Genomic DNA, 26392 nt, shown 5'->3' on the forward strand with positions numbered 1-26392 from the left:
GTTTTTGTAGTTATAAAATATCTAGGCTAAAAGTAAAGGATGCACAAAGATTGCTTTACAATTCTGTTGCAAGAGTTAAACAGCAACTCAAACATGCATTAAGGACTTGAGCCTTGCTCTTCTGAAATCAGTAAGTATATTGTACCCAGCTTGTATGGCAGCAGGACATATATGAATTCAGTAATCCATGAGTTGGATACTCTTGGCTCACTGTTTAGGCAGAAGCAGATGATTGTAGATTATATTTGCATATTTCTGTGGAAGCTATATAGGGATATAAGCAAATCTGATTTCACTGTAAAAGGACAACATGTGCAACTGTATATTTACTAACATTAATCAATATGCATAGAAAGAAGAGAAAGAGGAAGTGATAAAGAATTCAGTCCAGCAATTATTTTCCTTCTCTTCACAATCAACATAAACAGTCGATGATCATCATTATTTTCTGTATAAGTTGTTACTCTAAAACCCTTCCTTTTGAACCCATTAGGAAAACACTTCACTGTTTTCATTGTAGAATAGAACTAAGAAAATGAGTATGTTTAGAAAAAAATAGCATCAGTGATTTTCAGCACTCTGCATAAGGGCAGGGTAAGACTGTCTATAGTTTGTGCTGAAATGTGAAATCAGAGCTTACACATTAAACACTGCTGGCTTGACCCTACACAAAGGGAAAGTGTTAAAGTGCTGACCTCAACAGGCTTCTCTTTGCACCTGAAAAAAAAAAAATAAAAAAAAATCCTTGAATCTTTCCTTAAGAGTAACATAGACTGCTCCTTTTAGAGGACAGACTTTTTTTCCTTCCTCCTTTCCAATTAGACTACTGCTTTTAGCCCAGCAGAGAGTAAATGACTTAAGACACAGAACACAGAGGGCAGACCTAGAATAAACACAGAAGCCATGAAGAGTTTGGTTTTTTTTGTTTTTTTTTTGTCATCTGAGAGGCTCTGGGAGCCCCTAGTACTGCAGAGTCATCACATTGGCTCCACACCATCTTCCATCTGGTTGTGAGTACATTAAACATTACTGAAGAAAATGAACATGGCTTGGCAACAAGATGATTCTTAGATGCTGGAAGAATTCCCTTAAGGGCTGCTGGAAGCGCACAAAGCTTGGAGCATCCTGAGGATGTGGAGTGATACAGAAGTGTGCTGTTAAACCATGTTTGTATCCTTATTTCCTCCTGAGTTAAAATAAGTGCAGAGTGCTGGGTTAGATTCAACGATAGCAAGAAGGAATTGTGCTAGCTTCTGCTAATGCCAAGTAGACAGTTCCCATTTGCTTTAGAGGTACTAGGTCCACTCTGAAAAAACATGTAGGAAATCCTACTCTTGATAAGAGTTTCTACTCTGCTCTGTTGACATCAAAGGCTGCTTTATCCATTTAATTTTCCCTTACTGTTTGCAATAGTCCTTCCCTGTCCCCCATGCATTCAGTGTTTTTAATGTAAACATGCCCTGGCAATATTATGTTTAAATAAGTAAGAGACATGTCAGAATATCTCAACAGTATTGGTGTTGCATATTTAATTCAAAAGCTTGCATGTGCTTCTAAAAGTTCCTCTTCAAACCTGCATGTCTTACAGGAAAGAACTGTGTTGCCGCTGGATTGCACATCATTATCTAGTGTTGACTAAATATTGACATGTTATAGCCGTTTATTTTTAAGCTGTTTCGGATGAATCCCCAGCCAGTGTAAATTGGCCCACGTTTAAGGCAGCTGAGTGAAGCTGATTTATACCCGCTGAGGCTGTGTCCCTATGCCCTGTTAAAAGCGGAAACTATCCCAAAACTAGTAATGCACAGGGCAAGAATTATGAAACCTGACAACATTTTTTTTTCTCTACTTTTAGCAGAAAAAAAAAATACAGTGATCTCATTTCAAGACTACACCAAAGAGTCAACAGTATTTAAAATGCATACAAATATCTCATAGCTAGTATTTAGACTAAGAGGTAGATGTCATATTTTAGGAATAGTATGGTGTGGAATGATGCTAATGGCAGTTGCTAAATACATTTGTTTGCCTGTTACACAGGACACAAGGGAGGGTTATAGCAATGGCAACCACAAGAAGACTTACAATATCCTTTTCTTCTTTTGCTATTCTATGTTACCTGTCTTTCAATGCATTCCTTCTGGAAAGGTATGATGGAAAAATGGCCAGAGGTAAAAAGATCAGCAATACAAAATTTCACGTTTACAAAACGTTAGCTTTATCATTAAAGGCATCCTTTGTACTTTGATGGAAGCATTTTGTACTTACAATTTAAGATTACCTGGTGTTACTGAGCAAGTAGCGGAAATTCCAGGTGAGGTGATTCAGCAAAATAGGGGTCAGAAGAATGCAGCTCACTCTCTTTTTCTCTGTTGTTCATGCTAAAAATACCAGGGCATATGACAACATATTTCAGCATCTTAACATACTAGGCTCCCTTGAGGACAGAAAAAAAGAGGAAACTTGTGCTGTTGAGCCAGAAATAGATTACAGAACAGTGCTGCCAGACGTACAGAGTGCTGGCAGCAAAGCCATTAGCGGAGTCAGTGTCTTATTTTACCTAATGGTGTTTCAGTGATATTTAATGGGCCTCAAAGAAATGTGAAGCAAAGCTAGTGAGAATGAGGAGTGGTATAAGCATTTTTATAAATTAGTTGTCGTTGCAAGTAGAGGAATTACACATATTGCATTAGGATATCCACTGCTTGTGTATGTACCTTCCAGTATTTCCTTGTGACTGTTAGGGGTCATCCCCTTGCTTGGAATAATCAAAATGCATATTATAATTACACGGTTTTCCAATATCCATACACAGCAAGTACAAGATACTTACATGTAAGTACACTGTATTTACCTATATTTTTGCATAGTTTTTAGTGTGTACTTTGTGCCACTTAATAAAAAGCATTACTCTTTTTGTTGTTGCTGTTTATTTTTCTCTATTAGCTTATTCAATTAAAGTTGAAGAAGCTGGATTTTTGGTATGTTCATCACAAATTACCAGTTCCTAGGAGTGTAGAAATTAGACACTTGGAGGAGTCTGAATAAGTGGTGGGGGAAGCTGCAGTGTGAACATGAAATTTTCAATCACCTCCTTAATTGAGAAAAGCAATATCAGATTTATGGTGCTAATTTAATAAACTTACCTTTAATTTGAATGGAATTGTAAAGGTAAGAACTCCATTTTCCTTTTGGTAACACTTTACAATAAGTGGCACTAAATTACACTATAACTGCTATGTTACAGGGAATTACATGTAACTACACTGTAACTGTTGAAATAGCTACTGTACATGTGCGTACATGGTAACTTCAGTGCTGTTACAATCATGAATTACATAATTACAGATGATTCTGTCCTTTCTTTTCATTGAGATAGCTATATATATTATAATGTAATGAAAATACACAAGATGTTAACTTTCATGTCTTATTTAGAAAAGTTGGTTTTCTTCACGTATTCCTTTATAGAGGGAGTCTCAGTGCAAGACGAACCATCCTTAAGTAATGTGGAAACTTTTTAAAGTGTTCTAGCTTAAATTCTGAGCCTCAAGTTAAACGTCAGGTTCCTTAAACTGTTTCTTTGTTTGTCAGATGACACTAGAAGAGTGGGAGGATGCACTCCTTGTCTTCTGATGCACTGCTTTCTTGTTCAAATCATGAGAATGTTCTTGAAGCATTAAAAAAAGAAAAATCTACATCAAAAGGTTTAAAAATAATCAGCAACTGACACTGTAAACAGTACACTGGCAGAAACTAACTACCTGGTCTTGAGGAAACTACTCTTCAAGCACATGTGGGAGAAGATGTCACATACATTTTAGCGAGGGTTGTTCCCATTCAGAGCATCCATTTTACACATTCTCTGGATACCTCACACCGTAATAAAAATGGCATTTCAGAATGGGATCTTGGACAAAGAGAACAGACAATTGGCTTTTAGCCTACTGAACATCATTAGTGTTGAGCCATGGTTCCGCTCATAAAAAAGAGGGATGCCTCTTTACACCTAGTGTAGTAATTCAAACCCGTGAAGATCAGACAGGCCTGCAAAGTGCTATCCAGGTAGAATGCTTGGTGTGGGTTTTTTTCTTACCTGCTTTGCACAGATGCAAGGGACATTACCAGGTGTGAGATAATGGAAGATCAACTATGCTAAAAATGAGCACATGTGAGAAGTTTTAACTGAAAACCAATGAAATGGCCTATTTTTAACAGTACAATTTATATAGTTTTGCAAAGTTTAAATGCTGTTTCCATGTCACTGGAGAAAATGGTTTGAAATGGTTACCCCAAGGCAAATCCTGCTTTTGAAGGTCCTACCTGACCTTTGTTGGGTAATGGTTCAAGTAACAACCCTACTATTCAAGCAAGCTGGAGTTAGGAAGAATGAAAAAAAGGTGTAAACACCATACTGGTGGAGAATTCCACTTGAGCAAATAGGGCCCTCATTCAGGGAAGCACTTATTTTTAAGCATATGAATAGTGCCTTACGGTCCAATGGAGCTTCTCCAACTTCTGAAGTTGAGTAAGTGCTTAAATATTTAGTTGAACTGGGCCCTAGGTCCTGAAATAAAATCTCGCCGTAGGTTATACTCTACTGATGTAACTTACTGTTGTGACAAGAACCCATATTTTTGGTATTAAACTGAATGACTTCCTTTGCCAGCCTTTTACATGTGTATGTTTTGAAAGACATGAATATCTTGTAAACCTATACTAGTTTTCAATGTGTCTAGTAGCACCTACCTGGTTCTCTCAAACTACCATATTATATTAACATATTATTGCATTTTTCCACAGATGGGTATGGAGAGAACTGTAAAAACAAGCATGCAATCACATCAATGCAGACTTATTTCTTTAAAATGTCATACTGTATATGATTTATTATGTTAACACTCAACCACATCATATTATTTATGTCTGTATATTTTGAAAAAAAGTGCTGCTTTGATTGACGTCACCCTTCTTTCTTAGAAATTAACAAGATAAATGCTTCAACAAAAACAATTAAAATACTCTAGTATTGTCCTTAAAAGGTTTATACTCTTCTGATAAATAATCTGACAGCACCTTTATCTTCCATTTTACCATACTACATGATGTCATATCCCAAACTCCCTTCCCCACACAAAAATAAAGTCCCAGGAGAAAGTCCTTTACAGCAGACCATCATGCTTTTAGGCTTCACAAGTACAGCAACCAGAGAGAAATACTCTTTTGTCAAAGGTGCAAAACTCAGGAGCAAGACAAGCTCCGGCCAGACTAACTTGCGTTCTCCAGTGTAGAATCATTTCCAAGAGCTGTTATGGCAACCTTTTTATTTCATTGGAAGAGGAAATAAGCCAATGGGCTTACAGTGTTTTGTTGTCATTTTTAAGAGCATGTGATTTTCCAGCTGTCAATTACACAAAAAAAAAATTCAGAAATAATCCAAACAGAGACTTTCACTGTGGAGCTAAAAGCATGGCAGGAATTCTCTATCATTCACGGTGACATGTTTGTACCTCACAAAATGCATAGACAGGAATTTAATATAAAGAATTAGTCCATTTACTGTATACACAAAACATATATCTTTTGTTTTAACACTTCTATTTTTTTTCTTTTCCTTTTTTTTTTTTTTTTTTTTTTTTTTTTTTTTTTTTTTTTTTGGCAAACCAACATAGAGAAGCAGCTCTGGAACTGCCAAATTAAAAACTGAGAAATTTAGCAACTCAATAGTATTTTTTAAGGATAGTAATCAAATGTGGTTGTAATTTAAAACCTGAGGCTGTGCACTGGTTGTTAGCTTAAAACTACCTTTCCATATAACATTGTGCTTCCATTGTATAACAAAGAAAAAAATAACAAGAACTAGAAAAGTTTGCTGCTGAACAGTGCTAGGACATACAGACAAAAAATACTAATACATGTTATCTACTCAGAATATTGATCTGAGTCATATCTAAAGGGATTTAATGGACATTAGAAAATGCTTGCTTGTGACTGACTTAGCTACTGCCAAAAAAGTTAAATATATATCAAATAAAGTTTAACTGAATTTATTATATGCACTATATACAGATACTAAAATGCCTTGCAGTTGTGCCCCATGAACACTTCAAATTTGAGTAGGCAGGTGAGTTCATGTGAAGCAAATAAATTATAAAACCAGAAATTAGTCAGAAAGTTCTCTTATATTTGCAATCCCAAAAAGCAGTGAAGGGGCAGGACAAATTTGTTTCAAACGAAGCACTATTACCTAACTTTGCAGAATCTGTATAGCTGTTCAGCATGTTTTTACCACTGAAACATGGCACTGTTGTCAAGGTACCATTTAAAACATAACAAAAGAAAGTAAAACAAGCCAAAAAAATCAGTGGATTTACAGATTTTTTCCACCAAATCCAAGCATATAGGAAACTACACTAAAAAAATTTCAGATTGTTTCCTAGGGCATAGGTTTCAAAAACAAATAGCTTTTTGAATTATAGATAGATATGTAGAAAACATTCTTTGTAAACCTCTAATCTTAGACTTAACATTTTATGTAAGTAAATTAGGTCCTTACCTAATAGTATTTGTTATGAATATTGTTCTATGACACGCTCCTACAGGCATGATAAAAGAAAACTGGAAAAGAAAAAGCTGCATAACATTTAAAAATGTAGAAAACTTGGATTAAGATGATAACATTGTTAAGGCTGTATATTCAAGCACTGTATGTTAAGAGAGCAGTGGATATGAATTTTAGGCAATAAGAAATGTCCTGCTTTATGCATGATACTGTAATTATAGAATGACGATGTCAACAGCTGATTGTTGGCATAAACTGGCTACTTATAACAGGTGAGTTAATAAAGATAGCAGAAGATGGCAGAAATGAATTCTGAGAAATGATAGCCAGTTTTCTCCAGCAGTCAGCCTGATAAGTAAAACTCGAAGATTCTAGCTCTGCATCTAAATGAAATACTCTTTTTTCTCCTCTGCATTGACTTGGCTGCCTTCTGCATTGATAATGGCTGTGTCGGCATCAGGCGCATCTTCAGCTCCCTTCGCTTCATTTGTTAAGTATGTTCCTATAGGAATCAGTAGAACAGAAAAGAAAAAAAAAAATAGATTAGGGATTTTTTAGCTTTATGCTGCATTATAGAAAGCACATTTCTAACAATGACTCAATTGTTTCATGAATCGACAAATATTTTTTACACAGTTTTAGTATACATCATACAGGTATGCTCAACCTTCTAATTTAAGAACTATTTATAGTTTTAATATTGATAATGCATATACAGAAATTCCAGTATATCCGCAACAACTTAAGGAAAAGTTTTAACAAAAAAATGTATCTGACTGCAGTAATATGCAATAAATTTTGCAGTTATAGAATAATTAATAAAATCTTGGCTATTTCATGTAACAGCTACCCATAAAAAACAAACCAGCTTTGAAGACTTAGCTTTTCATAAATGATTAATTTTTTTTTTTTTTTAATGGCCAAGGATTATTTTTGTACTTCTATTTTTTCTTGATTGCATCAATACTTTAATTTTACAGAATTGTATCGCAGTCATTTTAAAGACTTAAGAAATGGAGGTAGTTTTATTATCTGAACCCGCTCACAGTATACTATCACAGATATTTTTATGCTCAGGATATGAATAAAAAGAATTGTGTACAACACTCAACTTCCCCTTTGTAAAAGGCATTATTTTTGTCAGCATAAGATGTATAACTGCTAGTTCAGGAAAGTAAACCAAAAGAGACCCACTTATGGTAGCTAAAAAAAAAATCTTGGTTTCTCCCCCAACAGCCCAATCAAACTAAGATGTTTTGATCATCTTACATCTGCTAACCATATGAATAGCCTATCTAAAATGAGATTTAATGAGTTATTTAATGAGTTAGTACCAATAATAATCCTTTCTTTTCTTTTTTTTTTTTTTTTTTCAAATTACTTGGGTGGGTACAGAATCAACTGAGATTTAACAATAGATCTACAAGCCATTCAGTGGTTAAATATAAAGAAATTATTTTAGAATTAACTAGGTCACAATAGGATCATAGAGAAGCTTAGTCAGAAGTCAGTGTCACCCCATACCTTTTATCCCTCATAGCAGGGAGTTGGGATTGAGAACAGAGTAGAATTCTTACAATGAAATCTCTGAATAAAGTAAAGCTTGGCCCAAGAATGAACCCTTTATTCCACTGGGATCATCGATAAAAGAGCCACTCATCTGAAAAGTCACCACTGGCTTCTAATACTTTTTTTTAAACATATACCTGAAGTATTAGTACAGTTTATTAAAATGAAAAATCTTGTCCGCTCAATATATATTCAAAACCATGGGGAAATCTCACCTCTTAGTCCCTCTAAACCATTGACTTACAAGATGACCTTGGGCATGTACCTAGATGTCCTTTGACTCAGCCAGTCCACTGGAAAACTGGGTAAAATTCACAGGGACCTCACTTGGTCTATGAACAGAGATTTCTTGTCCAAATATTTAGCAGATGGGGGCAGGTAAAAGGGAAGAGCACTCCCAGATGAAATCACACCTTGCTTCTAAAAGTCACTGAACTTCCACTAGGTCTGTCCTACCTTTATGTCTTGCCAGGTATCGACCAAGGAGAATTATAGAACATAGCGTTACAAAGACAACTACAGCCACTATCCCTCCTATAAGAGCATGGTCAGGTCCGGTCTGTCCAGCCAAAGCATTTGGATCTAGAGGGAGAAACAGAAAGTAAAAGTGGTCCTACACAGAAAAAAAATGACAGGAAAATTCACAACACCAAGTTTTACACCAATCATCCTGAAAATAGGGCATTTCCCTCTTTAATATTCAGGGTGGTTATTCCCAGTTTTACTACCAGTATCTTATCAACAACATAGTGCTGCTTGTATTTCCAGATCGTTAAAGCCCTGAGGACATCACAGTTATGAAAAATATTACCTTATTCTTCTTTGGCAGAGGTTATTAAATGGGAAGGTTTTCTGGTTTTGTCGTCGTCATTTTACAACTGAAAACCTGGCCATAACTATTTATAGATGGAAAAACAAGGAACTGAGAATTGGGGATCAGATAGCATCAGCAGAAAAGTGTCTGCATAATACATAATTTATAGAACTGATTCTCAGTGGGAAACCCTTATATATTCTCTTCCTCTCATTCCTATCCTATTGCACCAGAAATAAAAAGGCAGATAAAGTGCAGCCGTGCTACGTTACTCTGCACATGGCTGAGTCTGCATGAATTTGGTCAGATAAAGGTATCAGGCAACCTGAGAGATCACCATTTAGTCTCAGTCATGGGTTTGTGAATTTACTATGAATGCTCAATTAACACCCAATGTGAGCAAGCTGTAATACATATAACAATGCATTAGCAGGTTCTTTTTATTAACTCTGTGCAGAGTGCTAGGAATATTGCCAGATTCAAGCTGTCGGTGCTGGTCATCTGCCTGTTCTGTTGCCTTCACAAAAGTTCAAAGAGACAATCCTGGGAAATGGCCCTACTTTGGGGTGAGTAATTCTTTGGAGCGTTTGAATAATGAACCAACAACCTTTGACTGTTGACTCACCTGAAATATGCAAAAGAAGGTAAAAATTCTATCTAAGGATTATGGTAAGATTTCTGTCTTAATCAAAATGCCTCTGCTACAAAGCAGCATTAATTCTTTGAAGATACTATTAGCATGTACTGTATGTTGCAATCAGACTACTCTCACTGCTTCAAGGGCATTTCCCTTGTAGGTGCTGCTTATATTCTACAAACAGTTTGCAAACAACTTCTTTGTTTTGCAAAAGGGAAAGGGAGGAAAAATATTTACACAGAAAAGAGGGTAAGTCTGTAAAGATGATAGAAGAGCTTCTGATAATGCTGAGGAGGTGTGATACCATGATACCATAATTACATACTGCTGACCAGGAACACTGTATAACAGTAAGATGTGTAGATAGAGCTACATGCACACAAGAGTACATAAATATAAAGTTACATAGAAATAAAAGACTAACGTTTTCTCCTCCTTTTGTTAACTGTCAGACATACTGAAATCACACTTTCAAGTTTGCTGGAGCACAGAGTAGTATTTCCACTGTCACAGATACAGTTCTGCTCTTAAGTCACTGAACCCATCAGGCATGGCTTTGTCACTTATTGCTGGCTTTCCGAGCTCCCACATCTTTCTTTTCTGGCTGCTAAGAGGACTTTGGGGAAGCCAGCCACAGTACTGTGCACATGATGGTAAACAGTAGGTCTTGGCCCCCCAAAAAGCTAGAAACACCTTATAAAGTCAGCTGTACCTGCCCCCTTCTCCATTTCCATGAACCTCCTGGCATAGTGCTACTTTTGGTGGCACTACACTGATTACACAGAATCAGTCCAAGGGGAAATCAGCTCTATTTTGATGATTAAAAATGACCCCAAGCTCTGTGTGCCAGCAGTCTCACAGGGAAAAGCAAGACAGCTGAAGTCTTGACTCCCCAAAGCAAGAGCTTGGAATGCACAACCATTCTTTCCCACACCTTGCAGAAGCTCTGTTTTCTGAAGGGAGTAAGGAGGTGACTGCTCACTTGAGAAAATGGAAGGCGACAGCTTGCTGCAGGATTGTCAGCCTGCTTGACTCATCTAGCAAATCTTTCCTTCTGTGGTGTCTGTAGCAGTGTTGCCATAAACCTCCTCCCTGAAGCAAAAAGGTAGCACCCACTTGGGTATTCAGGAGCACCAATGTCCCCAAGTACGGCATGTGACTTGCAGGAGATCCTCTTCCCCACTACTGGTCCAGGAGCAGCATAAACATGTTTTCCCACTAAAAGGTAACTCCTTTGAGTATACTGGCAGTAAAATTACAGAATGAAAGGAGATATTTTAAGGGATAATATACTTCCTGATACAGAGTATAATCCAGAGAAGGGATAGCTCAGCACTTTCTATAAAGGCATTTTTTGAAAAGTTGATTGCAGTGTACAGCCTTAGCTCAATACCCAGATTTACAACATAACTCCTTTTTGAGATTAAATAAACATTATAGATAAAAATCCTCACAATATACTGAGATGAATATGGCTCTGTGTTTTCATCCTCAGGTAATATTATATATGTCATAACTCAGTCCTCTGACTACCATGTGACTACATGAAGCGACCTAATGAGACTCTATTGCTGCTATAGGTTGAAATTTTTAACATTAAATTTAATTTCAGTATTCATTGGAATGCAAAGGTAGTATTGTATTTCTGCTACAATCTCTTCAATTTGGTATCAAAGACAGACTGTATTGATAAGAATTGATTGTATTGATAAGAATTTGTAGACAAGTTTGTCCATGAAAAAGCATGTACTAGACCTATTACCGTTATACTATCACAGAACAATTTATTTGTTAAAATAAAAGGAAAGGAAGAAGAGGAAGGAATACATGGAAGGGAAGAAAATAATGGAAGATCCTCAAAAGTGGCTAACATTTTCTTGGGAAGAAAGCATTCTTTCATCTCAGAATGAAAATCTGTACAACATAAACAGTATTCTGAACAGGAGGTACACCTCGGAGAAATACTCTCCTCATAGAAAAATAATACTAGCATTAAATATAAATATGCTTTATATTATGCATACAGAGTAATGCACTATATTTTTGCCTTTCAAAAAATGACCTAAGCCCCATGAGTGAATTATAGATCTGGGCTATCTATCATTGTATAAATAATTACTATGTCAAAATGTGCCTGAACAGTATCTGAAAGATAGAAATACAAGGGAAACCATGCCATTTTTTTAGTTCAGATATTTATTAAGTGAACATGTATAAATATCCAGGCATTCTGGGCATTTGTATTCACAACTGCCATTAAAGTTCCTGAAAGTGCTAAGTACATATTTTGGCACCGATCACTCCACAGTTTGCTTTTAAAAAAAATACAACAGCTTTCAGATTATTTTTAGATTCCCATTATCAGCTTCATGGCCTTTACTAGGTAAATCCTACTCTGTCACACACATAACTCCAGCAAATGAAATCTTAAGTATGCAACTGTGCAACAAATACTTATATTACAGCTGTTTCCATGAAAAAAAAAAAAAAAAAAAAAATTACTTTGTTCCTACTTTAAATATAAACTGTTTTTTACTGCTTAAGCACAGGTTCATGACCTAAAACAGTGAAATTGAAATTTTGTAATTGGACTAGATCTTCATCAAAGATAATTTCTTTTTCTGTTTATTTCATCCTTTGATGAGACTAAAGAAATCTTGTAGCAAGATAATGGTACAAAAGCTCACTATTCTTTTTTTATTTGTTTTTGTCCTACATTTAGGAAGCCTCTTCAAAATGCTGTGCAGTTAAACCCACTTTCAGCTCCTGAGATTTGCCCATTGCTGTTTGTTCATAAACCTACAGAAATAACACACTTAAATGACTAAAAGGAAAATAAAAAAAATAAAAATTGTCATCCATTAAGCAATGAAACAGATAAGATAAATATCAGACCTCTTAAATAAGTAGATATGTGATTTTTATGACCTGTTGACAAAGTTTCAGTGTAGAATATTGTTATATGATTTCATACATTAGTTAAGCAGAGAAATTTTGGAAAAGTTATTCATGCTTTTCCATAAAATATATGTTAATTATTCATCTAATTTCATTTTCTTCCTGCATAAGTTTCCTTCTTATTTATGTACAGCTGACTTCACTGAGTAGGCTGCAGAAAAGGGTCAGATGACCCCTTCCCAAGTAAAGGGAGAACAAGCACATTTATCATGCTGAAATGGCATATTTTGGGGAATATATGATCAAGTAACCCCTTTTATCACAAAACATTATTAGCATGGTTTTTTTTTTCCGCTTAGAAAATCACTCTGAGCATGAGATGTACGCAAGTTTGAGACATCCAAAATAATGATTTATTTTGACCATTTCTACCAAAAGAAAAATCAGAAATAAAGGTCCTGATCTGCTTCAGAGATTAAAGAGCATGCACAAAATGAAGACATATTAAGCAGATGTATAATTCATAAATTGCTGTTCCTTAAGTCTGGGAAAAGAACAGGGATGTCCTATTTCTCAGAGAAGTACAGAAACCACCAGCCTACAGTCACTTTTACTGATCAAATGAATAATCAATTGTTAAAGGAAAGCAGAACCACTCCAGCAAGGGATTCTATATCTTAACAAAGAATCTACAGGAACGAAGCCTTTAGAAAAAACCTAAAAGAGACTAAAGCTTCAGCCAAAATCTGTGCCCACGAATCAAATTTTCTCTTCTTTGGTGTTCAATATGGCACAGATCCTGTTTGAAACTTTTCACATGGTGAGGTGGCATTTATAACATCCCAGCCCTTCCCAACTCACCTTTCTCCACTTCCCTCATACCCACTTTTTCTGCTTCTCTTCCTTCTCACATTGCAGTATTTGTATAACTCAGTTCAAAAGGCTGTCAGCCATGAGGTACAATCTCATTGGAAACCAGAGATTTCTTTCTGCAGCTTATGGAACAAATTTGGTTTTTAAAATGTATCTAGATTTAAAATGCACCAGATTTAGCCACAGAGTCTATATAATATTTAACTGCCCCACAAACATAAGCTTTGTAAAAAAAACTAAAATTAAACAAACAAACAGGCCAACCCAAAACCCCTCAATGATTTGTCTAACATCAGGAGGAAAAGAGACTAAAATAGGAATTTACTCATAATATGGATAGGAGGTAGGACTGAAGTGATAGCTGACAAGGTATTTGCTTTAGGAAAACTGGCAGTAGTGCTGTCTGTGATAAATGTCGGTAAGTAGAATCTACCCATTTCAGCATCTTAATTCAGGCACCCCAGAGTTCAATTTCCCATGCCTGGCCTGGAGTGCTGAAACAGGTACTTTTAATCTCATTTTGTAATATACTGCTAACCACTAAAATACATGTACGTGAAACTTGTGAAAGTATTGTTAAAGGGGAAAAGAAAGTTCCTGCACCTTCATTTAAATTGCAAAGAGTAGCTGCCCAAAGGGGCTGGTTGTGAAATTTGTTGAAAATGTGTTTTGTTATTAACCAATTCTGAACTTAAAATATGTGACAAGCTTCTTATTCTTTCAGTGCCTGAAGCAAAGAAGAACAAAACAGTGTACTAATATACAGCATATATAAACTGCTATTATAATAGTAGAACATCACCAACCGTAGAGAAGACAGGCAGAAAAAAAGTTTACTTGTAAAACTTCAAAGGAATTGCTAGCTATTTTTTCTCCTGTTACTGAAGTAGCACATTTGCCCCATTTTTCCTGCAAGTGTTTTTTTTCACAGTACCAAATCATATATACATTCCTACCAAGTAAAGCCCACATCCCAGAAGGATATAAGTCACACACTAGTGTTTCAGCAGCTGAACCTACAGCTTCTTTTGAAGTGTTCTTGTTATTCTCGTGAATCTAAGACTTCTTCCAGTGGAGAGAAACCCCCAAATGTCTTCTGATGTATATTTGTAAGTAGGTAGCCCTTGTCAAAGGTAAATAAAAGTATTAACCATACCTACTTATTTTGTAAATTTTCTTTTTTTCAATGCTGGTAATGGAGTTGTATGCCTACAATGTTAAGATAAAAAGTTTAACAATATTTTTCAGAGTCCTTAGAGCTGTGTTACAGATTTTGTGCCTTGTGTCATTGACACAGTTTTTTATAAAGGTTTTTAAATTTTTTCTTCTTTTTTTTTCTTAATGCTGGTTTAAAAGCTCCATTTCCTGAAGGGAACAATTCCTCTAATTACAGCACATAAAAGATTTTTCTTATTGACAACATTATATTTTTGTCCATCAATAAACTCATTAATTGCTTAATACTTTGTCTTAGGAAAAAAGAAGATAAATCTGCAAACTTTCAACATCAAAAAATCCTATTTTCTGTAGAGGGTAATTAAGTAAATTCAGGATTTAAAGAAATACTTGCAGCCTGTCCAGCTATAACTTTTGGTTACTGAAACAGGAGTTTCAGAAAGAGTTTCCAGAAACTGGCACAGATGACTGTAGACTTTTTTTCTGTTAAGTTTCTTTCCCCAGACGAGTTGACTGTGGGGTGCAGCAATAGGCTGTGATGCCTTAACACGGCTTCCAGCATTTGCATTTTCATCTTCTTCTGAAGTTCCAGAATGCTCAGTGAATTCATTGCAGAAAACAAAAGAAAGCAAATTGAAGTTTGGAAACTGAAGCCTATTAAAAACTTATTTTAAAATATATATATATAAAAAAAAAAAGGAGGGGAAGAGGTGTAGGGGAGGGGAGAAGGAAAAAGGAAGAACTCATCCCTTTGTAGATAATCAAGAAACATAACTTGTGGGGAAAAAAAAATAAATCATGTGTCATCTTTCTTTTGATGATTTTCCATCAATAAATATAGGAAGGTCCCTGCTCTTCTTGGTTTTCTTCATCAAAAAAAGGACAGGCACCAGCTGGAGTAGGTGTGTGTGCATACACACGACTCCTTTTCCTGTCATTAGAAGTTAATTATCCATATAAATAATGAACCATTCTCTAATTAACACAGAAACTAGAGATGCCAATGTACTCTTCAGCTCCTTTCCTTCTGTGCTCTTGTGCTCCTCACAAACCTTATAGCTGTGGCTTTTGACTGCTTCCTACAGACTTTGGTTTGCTAGAGAGAATCTGAAGGCGATTGTGTGGGAAGGGAGTGTGGAGCATGTGCCCAGCCAAGTTTCCTCTGGGTAGGCATCTACTGCTGCCTGCCATAGCAGGGGTTGGGGCCAGGCACTCAGGTGGTCTCTGGCCATCTTATCTTTCACACACCATGAGAAAAGCAACATTTTATCAACACAATTACACATCATGAGCAGTGGTGAGATTGCTAAGAGAGTCATCACTCAAAGCATTTAAGAAAGTTATGCTGCTAACCTTAAGTAAGTCCCAGTATCTTAAGCATACTAGATAGTATAAATGTTTCCATGGTGACTTTTTTTGCCACGCTATTTTTACACCATCTGTTATACCAACTCCCTCACAGATGGCTTCTCAGAGATAATCAGTACCATTGCAAAGCACAAATAATAAATACTACCTAAAGTAAGCAGTGCAAGAAAGTCATGTTTTCAGCTGAGAAATGGTATGAAACAAATAGGGAGGTTTGGTGAATTGTAGAGATAGAGACAAAGCTGCTTCTAATGGCAGAAGCTAGGAAGGAGAAGGCTTTCTCACCAAGGCAGAGCCATAGACATAAAGTTAGCTGAGAACATGTATAGTTGGATAATGATCAGAAAGAGATTAACAGATTCACAGTTGCACAAGATGCATCATACTGGAAATGTTCATGAGAGTTTTAAAACCAAGAAGGGCAGCTTTAATTCAACTGAAGAACAGCTCTAATTAAAACTTACTCTGTGGTGAAAGAAAACCTATTGTTCAAATGAATTCTTCATGCTTGTCATACCAATTTTTTCTTACCAAATCAGATTAGAATAATTATACGCCTATAATGACATCAAAACACTCCAGTAAACCAGCTACTTACAGCCAGAATCTGACACCTTATTCATGCTGAAGAGCAATTTAATCTGTCGTGGGACTACTCAATATGAGTAATTGTAACAGAATTTCATCTTTAGCAGTTAATAGCATATTTTATCTGTCAATATATCTCCAGAAGATTAGGCAGGCATACTTGCAGTTAGGGTAACTTATCCAAAAGAGGCTCTTGACTGACCCAGCTTGTTGCAGAAACAGAGATGTGAGAGACATTAGCAGACAGTCTGTTGTAATGCACGGAGTAATAGAAGAGTAAATTATTGATAGGAAAGTAAGCACTCTTGTTAATGTGGGAGGCATCATTTGTAGCTGTTTTACTTAGGGCATAAAATCTTACGTAAATTCTTTGGGACAATGGCAACATCCATTAGTAAGTTTCTGTCCAAGCAATAAAATTACCTCCAATTTATTAGCATTTTTTTCCAGTGGTTTAATTGAATGCTATCCATTCTTTATGCCAACTCTGTAATGGAACAACAATATTTTCCTCATTTAATAATGACAGGCTTGATGGAATTCAATATCTTAACCAAATTCTCTTCTGGGAACATTGAGACTTTGCTGTTTTCAGATGTCTTAAACTTAAATACCATCCAGCTATTAGAAAGAAACTGTTTGAGTCTAATGACATTGATTGGTAATGGATTTGCTAAGAATGAGGTTGGTCTTTGCTTTCCCAAAGGCTTTTTGTATTCATAAAAAAATAAAGCTAGAGAGTTTTTGGTTTATAGGCCTATCTTTTTTTAACTGAGCAGCGTGCATTCATTTCCAGCAGCACTCCTGATCTCTGCTGTCAGCACCACTAGCTGCAATACATCCGGATTCTACCAAGGAGGTCACATCCACACCAGTTTGCAACTGACAGATTCATTTCCTACCTTCTCTTGAGACACCAAGGAGGACTGAAAAAAATCAGAGGTCCACTGTAATTACTATGTATATTTCAGATTAAATAAATGTGATAAAAGCCTCCATCTGGCTGCTGATCAAACGTGCTGAGGCAGGCTGATTTTCAGTGACATATTACAATATGTCTCTTGTAACAGTCCCTAATGCCATCCCGTAAATTACTTACATTTGGGATTACTTGACTATGGCAGACAGAAATATTACTCACTGTTTAAGTGCTGCCTGCTGGGAGTATGTGAGACGTGGTCTAATCTTAAAGTTGTTAAGCAAGGCATTAAGAAATAATGGGGCCATGTTTATTTTACTAAATGCCAATTGTGCTCACACTATTTGAAGATGGCAAACCCAATTTAATGGTAGCCTGAACCTGTTCCTGATGCTGGAAAGCTGTAAAAAAGACATCTAGCACTGGGGAAATAAGTGTAAGTGGTGTGCTGGAACAGTTCTTGAGGAAAACATTAAAAATCAGAAAAATCCTCAAAAAATCTGTCAGTAGTTTCAAATTATATTCTATTTGCTGAAAAAAAAGAATACAGGCCTCTGAACGGAAATTCAGGGTCTCCCATTAAAGAAAAATACCAACAAACTACCTGAAAAGGAAACAACAGATAATTCAAGTGAAAATAGAAACTGATGCCACCATTTCTCCATTTACTTTACACCCCTCCTTGAAGAGGTGGTTGCATTATGTAGAGAGCCAAAATTTGCTACAAAACTGAAGGACTTTTAAAAAAATTATGTTAAGAAAGAAAGGCTGGGGAAAAATGTGTGTGGGATATTCACAGAGCAACTAAATGTGGTTAGAAGAGCAGTTCATTCTTATGGTTTACAGCTCCTTGAGGCTTACAACTCACAGATCAACCACAAAATTCATTCAAAATTGAAAATACCAGTGCTTATTTTTTTTTTTTAAAGACAAATTTCCTTCCCTAGGCAAATTATAGATATTTCTGGTCTACTGTAGCACATTTGTACTCTTGTTGAACACTCATTCTGCCCAGAAAGTGTACCAGGACACTCTGTAGATCACGTGCTGCACAGCAAAGAGATAAAATCCTTCAAAATCTTGTTGTAAAGCCCAGCAGAGAGCTGCTGTTGATCTACAGCTCTTAAAAGGACAACATCTTTGTACTGCAGTGGTTAAAACTGGTTTACTTCTAGCCATTGGTCTGGTAAAAGTTCTTGGAAGCATTCATGAGCCTTGGAAACATCTCAAGGCATTTTTTCACTAGAATTATTCCGCTTCTCTCCTGTTTGATCATTCCAACCAGTGACTTCCTCTTCGTTTCCCTGTTCAGTTCTTATGCTGTTTTGGCTGCATGAGATTTTCTATATAATCCCTCTACCCTAAATTGTCTCATTAGCCTACACCACTTGGCATCCACTCTTACTTAATGGAAGTGGTTAATTAAATGACATTTCCTCTTAAAAGGCCTCTAAAAGCTTAGCCCTCTCTTTAGGAAAGCATGAACACAAAATGTGAAAGCAAAAAACAATGTTCCAAACAAAGCTAGAATTAACTCTTCCAAATGCTGCACAACTTTTCTTTATCTCTTTCTTTCTCCCTTTCCTTCCTAATAAGTATGTCCCCTTTACATTATAGCCATGTAATGGACATGATATTTCTCTCTGAAGGATTTTCTATGCTTAAACTGATTAAAAATAAAGATGCATTCCAAAAACTGTGATTCTGAGCCTTATGCCATTCCGTTTGATGCAGAACCTTTTGTTAGCAATGTTTTAGTTATGACTATCCCACTAACATCTATAACAATTTAATTCCCAACATAAAGCTAGTAGATACTACATTCAGCTGAAAAACAGAGATTCTTTCTGAAAGGTTGAGCACTTGAAGCCAAATGTGGATCTTTTAAGCTTTATGGTGTTACTGCCCTAAATTCAGAAAAACGAGTAAGTATGCAGAAAACAGGACTTAAAACAAGATTAAGTGCTTCTGTTGTGTTGGAACTGGACTGTTAGATTCCAGCTTCAGTCTACACGATGCTAGCTACCAAATGAGACACAGATAAACTCAAGAAGGAGCTAGGATTCCTCTAGCTGTGAGAAGCAGTGTCTTTAGCCTTCCCTGCCCTCTGGAAAGCTTCAGCAAGCTGCTCCTCCTCTTGTGGAGGTGAGATTCATGAATTCAGAGCCCATTGTGACAGCTTCTCTTTGACACCAGCATGTCTGGGTCTGGTGCCAGAAGCAGTGGTGAGCTAGTGACACTGGGCAGCGCATAATCAGAGTCGTCCTTGCTGGCAGCAGCCTCTCATCAAAGCACTGCTTTTGTCACCTGGGCCAAGGAGGCAGCATGTGGCCTGTTCCTGCAAAATCTTTTTCAGTACTTTAAAAGCAAAGGGTTTTTTTACACCTTGCAGTCCAGCCAAATCTTAAAAATTTACATTTGCTCTGTCTAGTGATGACTCACTAGTCTGCTCACAGCAATGCGTGAGGCCCAGGGCCTCATGAAGTGTCCCTCCAGGATGTGATGCTGGTGACAGTCCTTCAGAGAAGGTTAGTTGTTTCAAGGATAAGCATGGAAAATCAGGTTTAAATACCTGCCATGCAACAAATACCTGGGTGTGCAATTTATCAAAGAGTTTTTTTAGTTTGTGCCTCAGCTCCCCTAAAATATATTTAAATTCATCAACAATTAATGATTTTGACTTATAGAACAATGAATGATTTTGAGATACTGTGGTAGTAGGAGTAAGGCAGGCACTTCACTTGCCCTTACAAACAATATTCTATATAACAGCATTTAAAAACGTGTGAAATAGATTTTTGTGGGTTTAGTTTTTGCCAAGTTTTGGTTGGATATATTTTTTGTTCTTTGGATAAAGGAAATTTAGCGTCTATTATCATATGTTTGCAGAATGAAGGAATTAATAGCTGGATGCCTTTATTTCAGAGAGATGAGACTGAAGAAGATAGCCTTACACAGCTACATTACTAACAGTAATTCACACCAGGTAACTGAAGAAGATAAAAAGAAACAGAAATATGGGAATAAACCAGAAATAGGATGAATCTAATTCCAGATTATGGAAACAGAGAAGTATTAGGGATGTTGTTAAACAGGTTGACATATACCCTTCATTTCATAAATAACTTTGAATTTAACAAGAGAAATTGTTCCATTTTAATAGTAGTATCACTGAAGATGTATGTCAGATGATACAAGAAGGTAGCAGAAAATTAATAATTAAAAAATGAGCAGCTATCATCTCCTGGTTTCAGTTTTCTTTTTCATCCATGCATTATCCACTTTCTCCTAACTGCAAATAATTTATGCATTACAATTAAACTTAAAAAAAATATTATTAAGACTTTTGTTTATGTAGTTAGACTTATTTAATAAAATCTTAGGACATTTAAAGGTTAGCTCCTTTATCTGTATGTTACTCAAATGCAACTAGACAGTTTGGAACTTTAAAATTACATGAAGCAAGCAAATCTGCCTCTACCTCTCAGGGTTTCAGTGAATGGTATTACAAGGTAATCCTACAGTTTTCATGAAAACTGAGCAACAAAAGCAACCACAACAATCATAATTAAAGACCCATAAAATGTTGCTGTTTTAAAATACGGTGTGTACAGGTACGGTGATTTCTTTCAGTAACTTCAGTAACTGTTCAAGCACATGAACACGTTCGATATCTCAAGGGACATTTGTGCCTTTCATTGCTGCCATAGGGTATAAGCGGTTAAATCTTGATGGTATTATAAACCAGTATTGTCCCAAAAGTCACTGTAGCTCTACAAACACAAGCCATAATAAAATATATTTCACATATGTTAAGCATGACAATCTTGGGGTGAACAATGCACAAAAATTAAAAAGAGCAGCAAATTCATATCCTGCAGAGGTCAACTAGTAATGGTTGCCTGCACTCATACACATAGTAACATCCAATGAGTCGGTTGAAGCACATAATGTATGACAAGATGCTGAAAGAATTAATTTTTTTTCAGTCTTAAGAAAAGAGAGCTAAGGGAGGAAACATTATTGCTATCTTCAGCTACTGCATGGAAAGGAGAAGAGATAATTGAGTCAGACTCTTATTAGAGGTGCACAGAGATGAGAGGCAAGGGACATAAAGCTGGAACATTGGAAATTCAAACTAGATATTAAGAAATTCTTTTTCATCACAGGCAGGTCAAACACTGGAACAAGTTACCTAGCGATGCTGTGAGTTCTCCATCCTTGGACATAGGCAGAACTTACCTGAATGAGGCCCTGAGCAAACTGACGTAGGTCTGGGCTTGGACAGGATGATCTCCAGAGATTCCTTACAAATTATATTTTTTTACAATTCTAGGAAATGGATCATAAACCATCAAAATTAAGAATACATGGAAAAAATATAGGTAAGGAGGTTTTCCAGATTTCTGCATATTAAAATGAACAGAGTTAATAATAAACCAGCATCCAGCAGATGGATGCTAAGATAATATTATTGCTCTAAGATGTACTGTTCCTTCTGTGCTGTCTTACAGTGTTGCCATCACTGTTATAGCAATACTGTCAAAAATTTAACGGGCTCTCCAATTACTTTTCTCCCACCTTCCAGTAATGGACACACTTGAATCAGTGAGCAGGAGTTCACATAAAACTTTAGAAATTATACCGCAAAAAGCAGCTGTATGATGGCAGAGGAAAACTCTATGTGATATAAAGGGCCTTGTCTTCCTCTAATAACTTATTTTTACTTGAAATTATTTCCTTTGTCTCAAAAACAGGGTCACAGCAGCTGTTCTGAAAAAAAAATCCATGCTAGATTATTTCAGATAATGTTTTACAGATCATACATAATAAGAATCTCAAAGATCAGCAAATTGTTCCAATGGACTTTCCATCAAATTATGTTTACAATTACTGAGAGGTTAGATTTGCAAAGAAATGAGCCAAAATTTCAGCATTCTGTGCCAATTGCAGTGTTTTCAGTCTGAGGATTTCAGGTTTTTTTGCCAGCTTGACAAAAACAGAGTAATTCTATTTTTCTCAGGAATAGCTAGTTTTATTTATAGCAAGTTCAACTCACTTGAAATCTCTTGTATCTCTTTACTCACTAGAGAAATTGTCATGTGAGTAAAATTCTGGATGGCGTTTCTCTGTAATAGCACAGAGTAAGAACCAGAAACTACAGAAATTGCTTCTCTGCCTTTCAGACTTGATATTCAATGCACAACACATTTTGTAGATAAAAATATACTGCATCTTATCTCCATGTAATAACAGTGAGCACACATCTTTCAAAGGACACTGTAGGCCTCAAACACAGCAGGGGCTCTGATGGGACTTCCTCATCTAACAATCTGACAACTAAATATATGGTCCAAATCTTCCCCACAAACCTGGTGAGATAAAATGCTGCTGCAAAAATTCTGATTTGCAACTTTCCTCTGCCTCCAAATTCCATGGGAAAACATTCTGAAGAGCACTAGCCTTCTCTCTTTTCCACCTGCTCCCCTCAAACCCTTCCTCTTTGGTAAATTGACTTCAAGAAGAGGAAAATTTCTCAGAAAATCTACTAGCGACGTAGTGTCCTGACTATATTTAGAAGTCTGCTTCCACACAGTTTTCTGGGTCTCCTGCCTTCCACAGCTCTAGCCTCATCCTTTGTCTCTGTTGCTTTTCCGTGAAAAATGCTCAAATACAACTGACATACAACTGTCAGTGCCACAAGCACCCACATAAATCCTGTTGGACAAGAACCAAATGCACGTTTAAATATCTTTAATACATCTTAGGTCAAATGCGAGCAACAAAGTTGTGAAGCATGTTCACAAAAGCATGGCTTAAGCCAAAGGACAGTGACACAAATGTGTCCCTGATGAGCACATCCTTGGATAACTAACATGCTGTACTGTGCATGCCTAGAGGCAGCACTGTTTTGTCTGAGCTGGTTGTCTGTGTACCTCCCTGCCCCATACGTTCTTTTAAATTCACAAACTTGGTGTCTTTAGCCCTAAACTGCCTGAGGGCCCCATTGATTTATTTTACCCCAAGAATGTTAAATACAGACTTGAAAACATTGAATTCAAAACAAATTGTACTAGCCATAGAGAATTTTATTCAAGATGCAAAATGAAGAGGAGCAGAATCCTTATGTCTCACTAGGAGTGTGGACATTAACAGGGTATATTACAATAAATGCAATTCTGGCATGTGTGAAACAAGGTGAAATCCCATGAAAATAATAAGGACATCCATTAGTAAAATGAAATTACACACCATGACCACGACTACCTTTGCACTATGAAACAGAAATTAAGTCAGGTCCCCAGAAGCCAATAGTCATGTTTATCTGAAAGGTAGAGTTTTGTGACCTTAGTTAAAGAAAACACAGCTTTTGAATGGAACTTGCTTGGAGTATACAATGAGTTATTGTACCCAAAGAACAGCTTGAAAAGCCTAATTCAGAGCTGACCTCTGCTTCTATAGCTGACTGCCTAACATCATGCACTGAGTAGCAGAGTGCCTTTTATTCAGCCTTGTTCTTTGTTGACTAGGTGCCCCAAGAAAGGCAAATTCCTCCTGGGCAAATAACTAAGCTGATAGATGCAGTGACACACCTCTTGTCTCATCCCCCTTTCGTGCATGAGCAAGTGTATGCTAACCAGCAGTGGTATTATCTGACCTTGGGCATTGTCAGAATACTCCAGCATTTCCAATGAGATCTAAACTACTTTCAGCTGGGTAGTTCCTCCACAACACTTCATCTATGAATGAACCACAACGCTGTATTTGAATGCTTCGTATATGAAAGACAAATCACTAACATGTTCTGTTACTTTCTGTAGTGATTAGTTTGCTTCCTGACTGCATGTTCAATAGAATACAGATACTCAGTTAAAATCTCTGTCTCTACATCTTGCATCTCTTCAGAGTTGTGTACTTCTGACACAGCAGTTGATTAGAACTTGTTTTTAAGCACATTTACATTTAGTTGATAGGGCACATTACTCATTTACCTTCATGACTATTCAGTTTAAACAATTCAATTTTAGCATCTTAGGACAGGAATTTATAGTTCATTGACTAATTTTTAAGGGACAGTTAACATTTTTAAGGGAACATAAAAGAAAATAGTATATGTGAAATCTTCAAAAGTTTTCTTCTGAGCACTGCTTTTTTAACATAATTTATCTTCTAGTTATTAAAAGACAATCTGTAGAAGCTAAGAAGAACAGCTAAATGTGTATCACATTGTCTAGTGTTAAACTTGTACTTTGAAACCTCTGCTTTTCAAGCTTTATTTACCTGCCTGGTGACAGTCAAACAAATTACTGTAAGATTGGGTTTTTTTGCCAGGAGAAAAGTCTGTCATTTCATAGAAGAGATGCAGAGAAAAGAAGTTGACTTGCCTTTTAATGAAATACACTCAAAACAAAACTTGCTCAAATGAAACAAATGCTTCGGTTTTCCATTACCTCCATGAAGAACTACAGCAGCCAATGCCTTAAATAAGTACTGTCACTACTGAGCCCCTCATCAGAGGCATAACCATGAACAGTTCAGCATGTATGCTTAATGCTTGCTTTTCTTCAGTAGCTAAGGATGCAGTCTTTCTCCTATCTGACTCAATGTACATTTCAAGTTTTAAATATTTTAAACAACTTAAAACTACTACTGAGAGTTGTTGGCTAACAGATGGTTCTCAGCCAATACAGACTACTTCTGAGACCTTCTTTGTGTGCAGTATGGTCGAAGACGTGTTTCTTCCTAATAAAAAGAACACAGAAACCATTCTGAAAAGCACTGAACAGGTGCTTATCATGCACATATTTATGTCATAGCTTATCACACATTTAAACACAGTATCATCAAGAATACTTCTTGAACCAGAGTTATAATCTTCAATGGAAATTTGTCACACTGTCTCAGAGCAGAGAACAAACTCAAGGAAGTGTGTGCAGCCTGACAGGAAGCTATTGCAGAAATCCTTGTTTACAATACTGACATGTGAAGGAAAATGTTAAAAATACAGTTTACTCTCACATAAAGAAACAAATACTGAAGGAAGTGCTAGAGAAAGTCTATCTTTTTTTTTATTCCCAGTTCTCAGAATCTGACTTTCCATATGTCAACAGCAATATGTATAGGATTACTTGAAGAGTAAAATACCACACAGTGTAAGAACTTCAGAGTATTGTCCCTTGAAGAAGCAACAATGTGTATGGTATCCATGACACAGTGAAAGTACCAGTTCAAGGTGTTGCTTAAAGAGAAAAAAATGAATGTTGTGTAATGCTCCAATACAATTTTGAAATGTCCTATTTGCCTTTTGAGGAAACATAAAAAACTTTTGCTGTAATTGCTTTTCATAGCTGACAACAGCATTTTGATATCAGATCTTCCTTTCTGAGGTAGAACCTCTGTGAAACAAGCAGCTGTGCATCAAAACAAAAATATGCTTCTAAAGACCTAAAAGAAAGGCCAGAGATATAAAAGGACTGACAATTATAACAGCATAACACAATGAGCTCTGAGTGTAATTGATAGTGAGTTGAATTGTTCTTTCAAATAAAAAAATCAAGCTTCATTTTCAACAGGTTTAGGGAGTTATTCTAGTGCTAACATTTTAATAGTGTTATTAAACCTAAATTGTACAGGAACCTTTTATTCCCAGAACACCCTGAAAACTAGATGACTCATTTCAACAGATTATATCTCGTGAAACACTTTAACAAACTTGAAAATCAGTTTTAACAAAAGAGATGTTCCATTGGTTGTGGAAATTTTGGAAAAAGCAAAGCCATACTTTTCTTTACAGCATTATGTGCTTATTAACATCTTTGATACAAGAACATAAAATATTTTAAGATATTTTTAAAAAACAGAAGAGATTGGAAAGACTGGAAAAGGAATATAAGAGACTGCCCTACGAACACAAACCTCTTTCACTCCATTTTTTCCATTTCATTTGCTTATCTTAATAATCAGCATTGAATCATAGAGATGCAGGAA

The 26392-nt window shown here is 36.2% G+C and overlaps 1 protein-coding gene across 1 annotated transcript in view; it reads right to left on the reverse strand.

Annotated features, from left to right (window-relative positions):
* Positions 1 to 5650: 5650 nt before the first annotated feature.
* CADM2 (cell adhesion molecule 2) overlaps positions 5651 to 26392 on the reverse strand; it is a gene marked incomplete at its 5' end in the record, with an annotated part of 92095 nt that continues 71353 nt past the window's right edge. The window contains 2 exons of the mRNA XM_008935217.1: positions 5651 to 7064; positions 8588 to 8713. Coding sequence (XP_008933465.1) covers positions 6946 to 7064; positions 8588 to 8713 — 245 coding nt within the window. The remainder of the gene's footprint in view (positions 7065 to 8587; positions 8714 to 26392) is intronic.

This window comes from Merops nubicus, unplaced genomic scaffold, assembly GCF_000691845.1.
Source record: "Merops nubicus isolate BGI_N331 unplaced genomic scaffold, ASM69184v1 scaffold3542, whole genome shotgun sequence".
NCBI classification, from domain to species: domain Eukaryota; kingdom Metazoa; phylum Chordata; class Aves; order Coraciiformes; family Meropidae; genus Merops; species Merops nubicus.